This window comes from Lithobates pipiens, unplaced genomic scaffold (assembly GCF_037356315.1).
Source record: "Lithobates pipiens isolate NorthernLeopardFrog02 unplaced genomic scaffold, aLitPip1_a1.2 Scaffold_13, whole genome shotgun sequence".
Lineage (NCBI taxonomy): Eukaryota > Metazoa > Chordata > Amphibia > Anura > Ranidae > Lithobates > Lithobates pipiens.
In genome coordinates this window covers 72504452-72520763 of record NW_027507718.1, presented here as the reverse complement: position 1 = coordinate 72520763, position 16312 = coordinate 72504452, and the positions used below count along the sequence as shown (strand labels likewise).

Sequence of the window (16312 nt, the reverse complement as noted above, 5' to 3'; positions counted from 1 at the left end):
AGAAACCAATCATCTTCCAGTTTTTTTTTTTTTTTTATCAAAGCTTAATTGAGCAAGCTGAAGTTAGAAGTTGATTGGCTACCATGCACAGCTGCACCAGATTTTGCACTCTCGAGTTTTAGTAAATCAACCTCTATTGTACTTTGGAGGATGACTATTATTTATTTATTTTTTTGGAAGGAAATATCATAGCTCTGTTATACTTCATAAAAAGCAGCACTACATTAATACATTCTAATATTACACTTCTATTCAAAGTATATCTAAAGCTATTTTTTTTATTTAGGACAAAGTAGAAAATGGTTAAAGCGGTTCTGCACTCATAATAATACATTTGCCCATTATGTTGCCTCTAGACCGCACATTTGATAATGCCACATGTTTTTTTTTTTTTATTAATCTACCTTTTGTAATTCGTAGTTTTTTATTTTCCTCCCCTGCGGCGATGGGCGGTCTCTTGCGGAGATCAGCATCATTTCCTGCTGAAGCCCGCACTGTCTCCTGGGATCTCGTCCAAGTAATCCCAGGAGACATTGCGGCTAATGCACCCCGAAATCTCGCGAGATTTCGGCTAATAATCAGCAGGAAATATTTGCCAGCACACCATGGATCAACAATTTTTCATCCAAAATGTTTAATGGAAAGAATCACATCACAAAAGAAAGTGCAACGTTTCGGAGCCGCGCAGGACCCCTTCGCCAGGGATGTGATACCTGACGAAGGGGTCCTGCTTGGCTCCGAAATGTTGCACTCTTTTTCTTTCCATTAAACCTTTTGGACGAAACATTGTCGATCCATGGTGTGCTGGCAAATATGTACGCTTGTTTGATGTTTCCAGGACCCAACTGGTAATCGCTGCAGCACCCACTACTTTATGAGCCACAAATACTAGGAACGTGTGTGATAGGAATATTGATTTCACTGTTTTGATTTTAAGACTTCTAATCTTTGAAACAAGGATTCTTCTGGGTTTTTTTAGAGTCCAAGAGAGTGAAATATGTGCTCATTATGATCCCTATATGCTAAGTTCCATGATATGGTGGTTCCATGTTATAAAGGCCTGCAGTGTCCTATTGTCCCTTAATAATGACAATATAGGTTTCATATGGAACCAGGCTTTATGAAATGTTAGGGGAAAGATTTTATAGATATAGTAATTTCATAGTTAGTTAGGTTGAATAAAGACACCAGTCCATCCAGTTCAACCTGAGTGAGTGTCTACAATTGTCCCTTTCCCTGTACATTGCTACACCCACATCAGTCCCACAATCCAAGGTCCCCATTCATATTCTAGGGCCAATTTTGGACAGAAGCCAATTAACCTACCTGCATGTCTTTGGATTGTGGGAGGAAACCGGAGTACCCGGAGGAAACCCATGCAGGCACAGGGAAAACATGCAAACTCCAGGCAGGTAGTGTCATGGTTGGGATTTGAACCAGTGACCTTCTTACTGCTAGGTGAGAGTGCTAACCACTACACCACTGTATGACCACTACACAACTTATGAAACTTTAGATTTATTGGAGCTGGCTTTATCTAAAGAATAATGGCAAGTTTAAACAGAACTCCAGGCAGAACATGAAACTTGGTCATTACAATGCAAAGAGAATTATATATTTCCGTGATCGTATTTTGAATGAACTACAAAAGAATAAGTAATGTTTCAAATGGGTTTTCATCAGTAGCAGGAAAAAAGATCTAAAGATGTTCTGCTTAATTTGTTCCAGACAACAACAATGTAGCTATTACAAAACATTCATTTACATGTACCAGAGGCTCCTCCCTCCGTACATACAAGAAGCATTCAAATGCCCTGGAGATTGATTTGCAGTCATCAGTACAGTTGCTTCTCCAGCTCACAGCTATTCGAATATGGAGCAACTGTTAGTCCTTTACAAGCTTTGTACAACTGAGAAAATTAACATTTGGGAATACGTAAATTTTATACTGTGCCATAGGGGATAAACAAAAAGCAAGAAAGTAGCTCTGGTCAAAATATAGAAGATGGGTACACTGTAGTCATAAAGGGATGGACATGGTCAGCAACAATACTCAGGTAGGCTGTGGCATTTAAACAATGCTCAGTTGGTACTAAGGGACTCAAAGCGTGCCAAGAAAATATCCCCCCACACCATTACACCACCAGCCTGAACCGTTGATACAAGGCAGGATGGATCCATGCTTTCATGTTGTTTACGACAAATTCTGACTCTACCATCTGAATGTCACAGCTGAAATCAAAACTCATCAGACCACGCAATGTTTTTCCAATCTTCTATGGTCCAATTTTAGTGAGCCTGTGTGAATTGTAGCCAAGGCATTTTCATCCACACAACTGCTGCTCACTGGATAGTTTCTCTTTTTCTGACCATTCTCTGTAAACCCTAGAGATGGCTGTGTGTGAAAATTCCAGTAGATCAGCAGTTATTGAAATACTCAGACCAGCCCACCTGGCACCAACAACCATGCCACGTTCAAAGTCACCTAAATCTTCTTTCTTCCCCATTCTGATGCTCGGTTTGAACTTCAGAAAGTCGTATTCACCACGTCTAGATGTCTAAATGCATTGAGTTGCTGCCATGTGATTGGCTGATTAAAAATGTGTTACCAAGCAATTGAACAGGTGTACCCAATAAAGTGGCCGGTAAACGCATGTCCTAGAAAACCACACTAATGCCCCATACACACGGTCGAACATTCCGACAACAAAATCCGTCTGATTTTTTCCAACGGATTTTGGGTCAAACTTGTCTTGCATACACACGGTTGCACAAAGTTGTCTGAAATTCCAATCGTTCTGAACGAGATAACGTCAAACACGTACGTCGGGACTATAAACGGGCCAATACCCAATAGCTTTCATCTCTTAGTTTATTGCGTGTGTGGCATTTTGTGTGTCGGAATTGTCTACACACGATCAGAATTTAAACAATCGGATTTTGTTGTTGGAAAATTTTAGATCCTGCTCTCAAACTTTGTGTGTCGGAAATTCCGACGGAAAAAGTCAGATGGAGCCCACACACGATCGGATTTTCTGACAACATAATCCGATCGCACATTTTCCATCGGAAAATCCGACTGTGTGTACAGGGCATAAGTATCAACATAAACCCTTCAAAGTTGTGCCATAAGTTGAGCAGTTGGATGACCTGGCTCTGAATTCCCTCATACTCGTATAAAAATTTAACAGCCATAAAATATACACATGTATTGTATGCATGATTCCTGATCACCAGCATTTTAACTTATATCAAACGTGTAGCACAACAATTCTGATATGTGTGCAATCATTAATAATTTAACACTGAATAAATTATAGCGTTATTAAAACCAGTGTCTGTTTTTGTAAGTCTGCATATGCCTTGCAATGTGAAGCAATGTGCAGAACTGTTTGTATGTATAATATGAATCCTTATATCCTACAGGGAACAGTATTTTCTAATGTACCCAATGTACGTACAGCAAGATTGCACTTAGGTAGAAAATACTGTTCTCTGAAGGATACAAAAATTTATATTACACATACAAACAAACAATCGGTTCTGCACATTATATGACATTGCAAGGTAAATACAGACTTAAAAAATCACACAGACCCTTTTTTGTTGTTGGTTTTAAGCACCTATCATTTATTCACAGTAATAATTTATTTATATGATTGCACACATAATTGCAATTTCTGCGCTAAACTTTTTTCATACAATAACTATTTTTTGGATGTGGGAACACATGACAGTGGTTTAGCGGCAACAAAAACATATGTGTTTATTTCATAAAATATTGGTCTCACTGTATGGTAACACAAGCTTTTTAGGTTTATAAGCATTTTAACTTATGCACAGTTGGTGGATTCCTGTGTGTGATAACCAAAGAGTACACAACGGTGACATTCAACCTTTTGTAGACCATTAGCTTTGGAGGAAAAACAAGCCTCAGCATGCCCCATCAGCCAAAGAATGTATAAGGTTCGCCAGCGAGATCACCATCCGAAGATTTACTGATTGCCTCTTGACTGTGAACTTCGGAAAAAAATTGATAAAATCTCGATGACAAAAGCTTGCAGCCTAATCCCTACTGTTTCCTAATGCCAGTGGAAATAATCTCTACACCTCTACACGTGTGTGCTTGCATTTTTTTTTTGCCATTTCTCATGTGCTCCTACCTAAGTCTTTGGCCAAACATCAAAATAAGCTCCGGCACCTTTGTTTAAGTCAATCAAAAGCACACTGTAGGTGTGAACATGTCCAACAGACAATAATGGGATTCTTCTGCACGGTCATGCAATGGCCAAAACTTGACAACTGCATAGGTGTGAACAGGGACTGGTCTTTACACAGGCCCATAGATTACCTATCTGGAGAACAACAACACACATGTTTGTGATGTTTTGAAGCATGAGGTTTGTGATCAGTATACATCTAGCTTATTTCCAAATTTCCACCAAATTGACTGGTTCTTCTCGTCCTTCATTTCATTTTTATACTTACCGTACCTAGATTTTGAAAAAATGTATTCGCTTTTTAAATGTTTTATGACACATGATGCAACAAAAATGTGAAGCTCATTTTGATATTATACTTTAGGTTCAGTCATGTCTCCTTGCAGTCTAGTATGCAAGGGCTTCCCTGAGGGCGAGACATTCGTCTTAGTTTCATATTCATAGTTCTCCATTACATAGTCTATGAAGTTTTATGTTCTGAGGTATTTTCTATCTCATGGTTATTGCTCCAGGACATAAGTCTTATGGTGCCTCTCAAGCTATAGTACTGTGTCGTATTTCAAACTGAGCATACAGTTGTGATATACCAAGATAACACCATATGCAGTAGCATTCCGGTTACTGGCATGGAGGGTTGTGATAAGCAACTATTACTCTTGTTTTTTATTTTTTTATTATTATATACGATTTATATAGCTCCAACAGTTTACACAGCGCTTTACAATGTATGGGGGGGGAACACCGCAATTACAGTACAGTTCAAGTAGTACTTTTAATTAAACATATCTACACATGAAAATATATTGACACATTCCACGATTAAGACTGATGAACTGCATTCAATTACTGTATTTATTGGCGTATAACACTCACTTTTTCACCATGAAAATCGGGTGCAAATAGCGTGTGCGTGTTATATGCCAATACAAAAATGTAAGTTTTTTCCTGAAACTTCCCTCTTAAAATGAATGTACGTGTTATACACTTGTGCGTTTTATATGCCGATAAATACGGTACATGACAAATGATTCAACACTGCATCGCCTACCATTAGAACCAAGAGTTTACATGTGCAGATATTGTGCAGTAGATTTCTAAGTACTCATACAAATCTATTGCAACTTTGATATGCAATTATGACACATGATATAATTTTGAACATCTTTCAAAATGCATTAATTAATTTCTATTACAGGCAAAAATGCTATACAACACAACAGAGGATAATGAAAATAGATGTATTAACAAACAAAAAGATCTAACCAGTTTTGAGAACAGAAACTATGGAAATGATTTACTAAAGATATTTACCAAAAGACAGCAAAGAGCTCTAATGTGTAGTGACCAATCACAAGTCAACTTCCATGAGCTTTTTATGTAATAAGAAGAATAAAGGTTGATTTCTGCTTGGTTTATTATCAGTCCCAGCACTTATTCACTGCCTTTGTCATAAAGGTACAAAGGTTCTGTACACACAGTCGGACTTTCTGGCGGAAAATGTGCAATTGCATCGCATTGTCAGAAAATCCGATCGTGTGTGGGCTCCATCGGACTTTTTCTATCGGACTTTCCGACACAAAGTTTGAGAGCTGGATCTAAAAATTTCCGACAACAAAATCTAATCGTTTAAATTCCGATCGTGTGTAGACAATTCCAACAGACAAAGTGCCATGCATACTCAGAATAAATTACGAGATGAAAACTATTGGCTACTGGCCCGTTTATAGCCCGTGTTGTACATCACCGCGTTCTGAACGATCAGATTTTCTAACAACTTTCTGTCATCCGAAAGGCCGACCATGTGTACAGGGCATTACAGTCTAAAGCGTACAACATCTTGCTACATATCTACACTAAGTCAAAATATCTGAGAACTAAAATAAAAGACTAGATTAGTCTCAGAATATTCTGACAATGTCTCAGTATTACTTTGTAATCATGAAACATATTACAGAAACAATGTAAGAAAGCACTAATATCTTGCAGACTTCCTTATGAGTGGGGTTCTCTCTTCCTACTTTGTTGGGTTAAACTCAGATTATAAAAGATGTGGCTCAATGAGACAACAGGATCGATAACTGTTTATTCAAAATGGTTCATTTTATGCTAAAAATGTGGATTTGCTTGCTAAGATCTTGGAGTTTACAGACTTGATGCCAGACACTTCTAGTGATAAAGTATTTTAGGGATTATGTTAGTCTATGGTTAAGATAATGGCAAGCATTAAGTTAAGAGTTGAGGTCCAATTCTGTGTTAGGGGTTACATTTTAGTGCTAGAATAAAAGTTAATGGTTATTTTTCATTGTTAAAGTTGAAGTTTAGTTTCGGACATTTTTACATTTGTCCAGATTAGACCAAGGTGAGTATGTTTGTACACTACCTGTGGGATTCCCATATTAGGTGGAAATAACTGTAGTAGGCACTAGCATAGAGATCACCATCTCCCCGCTACTGCTACTATAGGGATATCCACAAGCTTCTGGGTAACATTACCAAACTGCTGTCTTGCTGATTTCAGAGAAAGCTTTGCATTCATTGAAAAAATGTAAAGTAGTCCCTGAGTGCTGCATGTGCTGAGCTAGCAACCTCCCGTGTTCACAATGCAGCAGGGAAGCCACTCAGCATGGGACCCAGAAGCTAGTGGAGATAACAGTAGTAGCCGTTCTTACTACGGTGATTTCCAGTTTCCAGGGAGATTGGCAAGGTTTGGCACATACATACTTACATTGGCCCAAGCTGGACCAATGTAACTGTGTAAAAACTGCCATACCTTAACTTCAGATTTATGTTAGGGGTGTAGGGGGTAGTAAATGATAAGGGGTAATATTTTTCTGGAGTTTCGGAGACTCAGGGAAGCAGTGACATAACTCCTGCTGTTATGAGAAAGTACAGGTATAGTGATTTGGTCTTCTACACCTGCACTGTCACATGGACGGGAACCACATATCTAGCGTTCCCATATCCAGAAGCAGCAGGTATAGTTGCCAGCTGTGATGGAGGAGTTCTAGTAAGGTGAATATTAGTTGGCAAGTGGGAATCCTTTGCAAGCCACAAGTCACCTTGCTCTAATACTCTTTAAGTGTTAGGTTTTACTATAGGGGCAGGACTGCACACTTTTTAATCTACATTTATTTTGGTACTGAAAGTATTGTGTCTAAAACTACTTCTTCAGGCTCTCAGTACCAAAAAGCCAACAAAAATAAAACTCAATATTTGTTTTTCTGTATGCCACCTGGATTTCATTTGTAAGAAACACACTCAAAATGCTTCTTTCTGTCCAACAACTGTAATCTATAGACCCAGTTCACACAGGGGCGACCCGTCAGGTGACTTTGTTAGGCCGCCTAACAAATCGTGCTCCATTCTGTACAATACTACGTTCTAATAGAAGCGACTCAAGTCGCCCCGACTTAGAAAAATGTTCCTGTACTACTTTGGGGCGACTTCAGCGTGACTTGCATTCTATACAGAAGTCATTTTGCAAGCCACACTGTACGGGGTGGCTTCAGAGTCAGGAGACTTTGAAACCACCCCTGTGTGAAATGGCACATAAAGCTTTAAAGTGGATAAAACTCCATTCATGAAATTTTAGCTGGGAACATATATTTGCAATGTTCTCTTATCTCGCTTCGAAGCCCTAAGTCACACGGCTTTCTCCTGCCCCATTCTTCTGCAATCAGCATGATAACTTCTGACAAGTTCTCAGACAACTGTGCTAAAACCAACCTGAATGTTGCGTTGGGGTGGGTGCTATAAATAGATTAGCAGAGTGCTTGTCTATTCACAGCACAGCTCTGCAAGTCTCTGCCTATGTGGAGGAAGGTGTGTGCCTTTCCTCCAATCAGCTGTCTCACAGTGTATGGCAAGAATCCACACCCACAGGTAAATCAGGAAGAGAAAATTCTAACAAGACGTGCACTTTATAAACAGTTTATTAAGCTGACAGCAAATATACATTTAAAACTTATATTGGAGGATTCGTTTCATCTCTGTGTATCATCTGAGGCTATTCACTTCGCTGGGTATATGTAAGGGTTTACATCCACTTTAACAATGGTGTAACATTCCCCAGTACAGCCTCCAGAATGTAGAATAAATAATTGGAGTCTAGCTATGGGAAACTGAAACATTTCTTATGGGCATTTGTGAATGGGCAGAGCCAAAACCAATTGCAGTAAAATCTGTCCATTAGAGCCAGCAAGAGATATAAATTGATTCTCAACTACTGTTATCCGAAATTAATATATCTGCTCTGCTTATACCCACTGGTGACTCTGATAACATTAACAGCAAAAAAACAAAACAAAAAAACAAGCAGTACTGCTTACAACAGTGATCTCTACTCTTTACAAAGAGCACTGATTTCATAAGACTTTCCTTAAAGCGGAACAAAAACCAGTCTAAGCGACTGATGAATGTCATGTGATTAATGTAATCTTTTCCATGAATACATTTTCAGTATACGTAAGCAATATAAAATAGCGAATTTTTGCAAAACTAAGAACCTTTACAAAGTACGAAGTCTCTTCAGAATCCTTGTATTGTGCAGCATAGCAACAAAAAACTAACAGAATAGGCCACATTCACCAAAGTGCAACTGGAAGAAAAAGTGTTTATTTTGCCCACAACATACGCAAAGGTTCTTGCTTTTCTTAATGTAAAAAAAAAAAAAATGAAAGCTGGAATACAATTGGTTTCTATTGGAAGCTTAGAGATTATTATTATTATTATATAGGATTTATATAGCGCCGACAGTTTACGCAGCACTTTACAACATTAGGGCAGACAGTACAATTACAATACAATTCAATACAGGAGGGAATCAGAGGGAATAGAGATCTTTGTAATACCAATCCACACACCTTTACAAAGTATTAACAGCCACACAAACCTTCCATAAATAAAAGTTACAGTGATCTCAAAGGCTTCCTTAAAGGCAACCTTTATCAAAATGTAATATCAGACTCAGCCTCTCATGGCTTCACTGCTTAGCTCTACTGCCCCTGAACAGCCCATGGGCCACAGAATAGCTGCTTTCAATAGTAGCTCCTAAAAAAAGTCTTTGGTTTCTATCTGCCAAATGGCTGACGCTTGAAATCAGTGAAATACTTGGATTATCTAAGACTACGAGTATATAAGTGACCTACCAGGATAGGTCTCCAGTATGCTGCTCGGTAACAACCCTGTCATAAGAAAAATCGGCTGTCCTGTATCTTTTGCTTTAGCTAATGTGGTAATTACCTTAAAGCCCAACTCCGGGAAACTTGACAATTTGCTGATTTCCCAGAGGTGATTAACAATATGTAGCGACCTGCAAAACACCTAATCTTCAGATAAACCCCCCCCCCACTAATATAAACAACAAGACTACTCTGATTGTAGTTAGGAATGACAAATCTTGGGGGCAACCATCAGTCATTACATTCTTCATTGCTCTTTAAAATTCACTGGCCCCTACGGACAACACGTTTATTTTCCCATTTCTTTTTATGCACGGCAATGATTGGTATTGCAGAAGTCATTTATTGATGCACCTGCTTAGAAATCAAGTACAACCTCTGTACTGTAAAATCATCAATACTGTAGGTGTACTAAATAACTGAGTAACTTGCAACTATGAGCTGTATCAGCACAACAATAGCCCTTTGCTCTGCACTGATTGTGTGATATCCACTATGCTATTGCAGCATTGATTGATGTTGATAAAAGAAGACTTTCCACAAGGCTCACCTCCCTACAGAGAACTAACTATTGCAAATACAATGGATTGTATTTGTAATTATTTAACACCTTATATATCTCCTTTTTCCTCTCATTTACTTATACTGCAAAAGGTATATTGAACCCTGTATGAAAGCATTCACTACTGAGAGTGGCAAGTAGAATTAGCACTTGATTTATCGGAAGAGGTCTACTGTCTCTTCAGAGGACAGTTAATACAATACTATAAAATTCTGGAGGGGTTAAGACAATTCCTGAAACAATCAAATATTTATAAAATAAAAATAATTAATTAATAATAAAATAATTGCAGTAAAGTCAATCATGCTACATGCGCTAAGCATCAACCTTGAGTTCATGAGGCTCCAATGGGCAGTACACACGATAGGATTTTCCGGCAACAGATGTTGGATGTGTGCTTGTTGTTGGAAAGTCCGACCATGTGTATGCTCCATAGAACATTTGTTGTCGGAATTTCCGCCAACAAATGTTTGAGGGCAGATTCTCAAATTTTCCGACAACAAGACTTGTTGCCGGAAATTCCGAGCGCGTGTATACAATTCTGACACACAAAAGTCCACGCATACTCGGAATCAAGCAGAAGAGCCGCACTGGCTATTGAACTTCATTTTTCTCGGCTCGTCATACGTGTTGTATCACCGCGTTCTTGACGTTCAGAATTTCTGCCATTTGTGTGACCGTGTGCATGCAAGACAAGTTTGAGCCAACATCCTTCGGGAAAAAATCCACTGTCTTGTTGTTGGAAAATCCTATCGTGTGTACAATGCCTAAAGCCCCATACACACTTTCAGATATTCTGCTGATTTTTGTCTTCAGATTTACCAAAACCATGTAGTGCAAGGGCCTCCCTGATTGCATACACATTGAAGCTCCTAAGGTTTGCCCTCATATTATATGGTTTTGGTAAATCTGAAGGAAAAAATCTGCAGAAAATCTGATAGTGTGTATGGGGCTTAAGGCTGACACAGTATTGTCCATAAAGTGGTATTTTGGTTCATCCAAAAGCATTTCAGTGGACATTCACTTACATGCTTGCAATTAAAAATGGCATTCACCCAGGACTGCTTTCTCAATTTAAAGGGTTATCTGCAAGCATGTAATATTTCAGTGAAATCACATGTATAAAACAGTTATTTATTAGAAACAGTAAATGGCTTACCTGTGCCCTGAAACCTATGTAAATTTGCCAAGAATTTGTGCAAGTCCTTCCCACTGGTGTCTTTGTGACTGTATAGCAGCAATTTCCGTGCATCCGAGAACAAGCGAGAAACTCTGTAAAGAATAAATAATCACAATGTCTGAATTAGGTCATGAAAACTGAAAGATAAAATAATTACATACTAAATTGACATGAAAGAATTTAGTGCTTTTGCTGTAAAAACTATGGATGAATTTCTCCAGAGTGTCTGTAGCTACAGAGATTAGTAAGGGCTTGTCCTGAAGCCCAGTTACTGCTTCTTAGGAATATGTAAATATTTGAATATCCATAGCATGGGGAAGTCACATTGTAAATAACTCCCATATTGGGGACTATAAATAAAAATGTAAACACATTGATCATTAGGTATATTAATATTTCATTAATTTATTATTATTTTTTTTCTTTCTTTCCCTTTTGATGATTATGTGAAAAGGTATTTATGCCCTGTGCGATAAAAGAAATATGCCTCCTATGTACGTTTGTATTTATATATGTTTGAACTTGTCTAAGTTTGTGTAATATTTTAAAATAATTTACAATAAAATTAGAATTGACTAATTATTTGAACTAAACATATAGCTCACATCCTGTCCAGCAATTACATATATGTATTTGCTGGGGTTTTATACTGTATCTACTTATGTCAACAAGTCCTATGTAGCCTGGGGCTACATGCACATAGGTATCTATGGTGTTGATACAGTAAAAGCAAATAGACTGTGCACTTTGAAACTGCAGTTGCACTCATTTTCCCTGGACCTTACTGAATGCAGTGACACTTTATTTTGTATTTACCACCTAATCAGGTGCAAAGAAAAAATATAGAATGTTTGTTTGCACCTGATTGAATCAAGGAAATTAGCTGAGCTCTACCACATTCATTAAGCTTTGGGTAAAATTTGTGAAACTGCACTTGCAAAATGTCCAGCTTATTTGCCTTTAGCAAATCAACCCCCTTGAGATTTCAAGAATGACGTTTGATATTAAAGAGAAGCGGCTGTCTGCTCACATAATTTCTAATAAAAATATCTCTGAAGCTTTCCTCCAACCACTTTGAGTATTTTATATAAACTGTGATTCTGTACTTGCCAAATATGCTGCAGAAATCTCCCTCCACTGAGTCTGTCTGTATCAATTTTAACTGTGGGCAGCTGAAGCTGCTGCTTGTTCACTTCCTGGATTTACACAGTCACACACCTCCAGCTCTGCAGCTCTCATTGGCCCTCTTTTGACTCACCCCCCCTCCCTTCCAGGCAAACTTTCACAAGAGTGAGAGAGAGCTGTGCGTGATGTCATTAGCCTAGGCAAGAAACAGGAAGTGGGCTGTAAAAGGTATTTACTGGCAGAAAAAATATATTTTACTATCCTAAAGGGCAGAAGATTTAATAGATGGAAAGTTGAAAAAAGCAGCAGCCAGTAGGAATGTGCAATGGGGTTTTGATCATTAATCATTACAAGGCATATAACTGTCTAGGTGAAAATTGTTTTATTTCTCAAAACAAGTGAAGCTGCATCCCCAACATTTGGTGTATCAGTTCTTATGGCAAACCACACAAACAACATCTTCTTCCAAATTTAGCTAGTTGTAGGTAGCGTTCTGTCTGAGTTGAAAGAAGAACTTAAAGATTTTCAGACTTAACACTGTTTGCAGGAATACTACACATTTTTTAGGGGCACGCCTTCACATCTATAAACATTGTGCATTAGGAATAACTGTAGCAGACTAATGCTGGAAATAGAAGACTACTTCCTATTCACTATCATGCAAGTGATAGCAAATAAACGTAACTTACATCGACCTATTGAAGTTTCCAACCACTCCCGGTGATTCCCCTGGTGTCGGGTACCGGAAACATGGGTTATTAGAATTGCAGATAATGCCTTGCATCCACGGCAATGTCCCAGCAGATGGCATTGCTTTGTTTGGAAAATGACCTGTTGGCAGAACACAAAATAAGCACAAATAATAAATAATACATAATAACAATATAAATGCCTAAAAAATGTTAAACTTGAAAAAATAAATAACCTCTTGGGAGCAGCAGTAAAGTAAATCAACATGTATGCTTGCTTAATGGTAACACAGCTGGAAGGGCTAGTGCTTCATTACTATGGAGTCTGCTGCAGGCCTTTGAAGCTGGAAAATGTTTGCATATTAAATATGACCCTGATGAAAATGTTATGGCCATTAGCAAATGTTAACAGACATAAATTCAAGCTTCCCAAGAGGTCTGATCTGCTTTATACTCTGAAAAACTTGCATCTTGAATACAGCTAACCAGCATAAATAACTTGTTCAATGTATGAAGTTTATTCTGTAGGATAATGCAACTACAATCTAGACTAGGGATCTCCAAACATTTCAGTACAAAGGTCTCATCGTAAATTTTACAAATATTCACAGACCAAAAAAAATCAGTTTGTAAATGAACATATCAAATTTAAATTAATGAATACATTTTACTTGGAGTTTCTTTGTAATCAGCAGACCATTAAGAACAACAAAAACCGAAAAAAAAAAAAAAATAAAAAATAAAAAAAATCGGTAAAACAAAGCAAAGGAATTTCAAATAAACTTGAGCCCATCAGAGTCAACAACTTACATCAGAGTCCCCATCAAAGTACCTTTTATAAAAAAAAAAAAAATAATAAAAAAAAGTACCATTTATATCGGAGTTCCTCTTACATCCGATTCCCCCTTAACATCTGTGCCCCCATTATTATTGTACCCATTATTTTTTCTATTGGTGCCTGTAAAGTCCATAAAGTTCCCTATATTTTTTGTTTTGTGTGCCCCCATCTTACATTAGAGGGCTGCTTAAAATCTTGCAGCATGCGGTAGTTTTGAGACCCCCATACCAGACCAAAAATGTCTGATGCTCTCAGTATGATACATTTATTATGTTTATAGATATTGTACTAATAACCCACATTATCACAGTCTTGCCTCAAGTTAAGTATGTCTTAAGTTGGGCATACACGGAGTAAATTTTGGCCGGTTCACAATGAATCAGCCACAATGTGATTAGTGGATGGTCTTGTTGGCACAACAGCAGGAGATTATTCCATCCACGCTAATGCATGGATGAAGAAATCTATGGGTGTATGGCCAGCTTTAATATGCAGCCCAATAGGCACCAGAATTTGACCACACTGCCCACTGCATTTTAGAATCTAACAGGACTGGCTAGACACACCCCATCTTACGCGGCACTGGAAGTCTGCATGAGGATGCTTTTGACCATGGGTGTGACCATTTTCATCTATATTAGCATATAGCACTGGAGTTGGAAGGGAGCAAGTTGGCCATACACTAATAGAATTTTTGTTCGAAAATAAATTTTACTTTTTCATTCTAAATGATGGAAAAACTTGAAGGACAAAAAAATTTCTCATACATTTGGGAAATTTTATTAATTCCAGAATAAAGTACTTTGGAATGTCATTCATCCAATCTCCTTAGGCATTATGGAATCTACTGATGAGATTTTTCATATGAACGTCCGTAAGAAAATCTACCAGTGTTTGACCAACTTAAGAATAAAATTGTAATTCAAGGCATGTCTGGCATGACACCTTAAATGGGCTTCAACATTTATGCCTTAGGAGCACAGAACTTTATCCCAACCACACATCGCCCTCAAGGGTAGGCATCAATGTTGCCCAAACTTGCCAAGTGCATGACACTGAGAGCAATCGGCAAGTGAGACTCTACTTTTCCACAACCAAGCATGATACGGCTTTAAGACTGTCCCATTCATGATTCCATATTACACCTGCTTTCAAGATTTCTACGCCAATCACGTGATCAGTATATATTTTCCCAGAAATAGGAAACATTTGGCTTTAGTACACTATAACCTAATTGATGGCATTTCAAAACACAGTGTGCCGTGTCCACTTTAAGTTGCAAAACAATGTGGATCACTCTAGATCAAACTGCCTGTTGCAACAGCAGCTGGTAAACAGTGCTGATGCAAAAAAAATCGGGTTTCTGAGAAAGTACATGAGTAACATGACTTTGTGTCCAGAAAAAAAAATCTGCTCTTGGTACATGACAGTTGGTCAAAGGTCTCAGACATTGCTTCAGTGCTATAGTTAATTTTGTAGACCTTTTTAATTCCCGTTGACTACAAATGAATTGTAGGTGGTTTTTGTGACAAAGGGCGTGCTGACCACCCCAAGCAAAAAGAGAACTTCATACATTTTCTAGTAAGAGTTAAACACTTGAATCTGATTTGAGTTTAAGTTTATTCAATATTTCAATAAATAAAGGCCAAAACTATTTAAAGGAGTTGTAAACCTTCGTGTTTTTTCACCTTAATGCATCCTATGAGCGTGCCCGCAAGGTAACCCCCTTAGGGAAGTGCTTCGCCGAGGGTGTTATCAGATGTGGGGAGGAGCCGCGAGAGCCGTCGGGTGACCCCAGAAGACCAGGTTCGGGGGCCACTCTGAAAAAACGAGCTGCACAGTGGAGGCAAGTATGATATGTTTATTATTTAAAAAAAAAAAATAAATCACCTTTAAAATCAACTTATATTTTGAAACTGGATAGATATCAGCATCTCACAATGCTGTTGTTTTTTTCATTTTCATGAGCTCATCAGCAAGAGTGTAGCTTGAAAGCCAACTAAACCCACAAATATATGCTTCATTTTATAGTGGTGGAATGAATCACCTGTTGGCTTGGCATATCTCTTGGGAACTCCAACGTGGAAATTTCTTGACAGTCGTTTGTATCTTTAAACCCTCTCATAAAATTGAAACATAAATGTCACTGTCTTGCAGCTGTATGTCTCAATTTCTTTTTTTGTCACATTATGTCACATTATGTCATGCTACATCAAAATCTTCAGTCAGTAGAAAAGTGCAGAATTGCTTGTTTGGGATCACTGGTACCCAAACCGATCACAGATCATGGTGTGTATTTCCACCTCTACATACATGCAATAATCACTCAAAAGGAATCTGTCCTGAGAGGAAAATGGAGGCTGCTGTTGCTGGCCTTCTTTTCTGATGCTTTTGTTTCAATTGTGTCTGAATCTGTGACAAGTGAACAAGTATAGATATAAGGAATTCAGACACTTTTCTGACACTTATTTATGGCAAACTTCTTTGGGGTCTTTGACTCAAAAGTACTGAGGTCAGA

At 38.1% G+C, this 16312-nt stretch overlaps 1 protein-coding gene across 4 annotated transcripts in view; it reads right to left on the bottom strand.

Moving 5' to 3' along the window:
- ABCA1 (ATP binding cassette subfamily A member 1) overlaps positions 1-16312 on the bottom strand; it is a 151150-nt gene that overhangs the window by 91804 nt on the left and 43034 nt on the right. For all 4 annotated transcript variants that reach the window (XM_077475186.1, XM_077475187.1, XM_077475189.1 and 1 more), the window contains exons 4-5: positions 12957-13098; positions 11122-11234 (exon numbers count right to left, since the gene is read on the bottom strand). In XM_077475186.1, coding sequence (XP_077331312.1) covers positions 11122-11234; positions 12957-13098 — 255 coding nt within the window. The remainder of the gene's footprint in view (positions 1-11121; positions 11235-12956; positions 13099-16312) is intronic.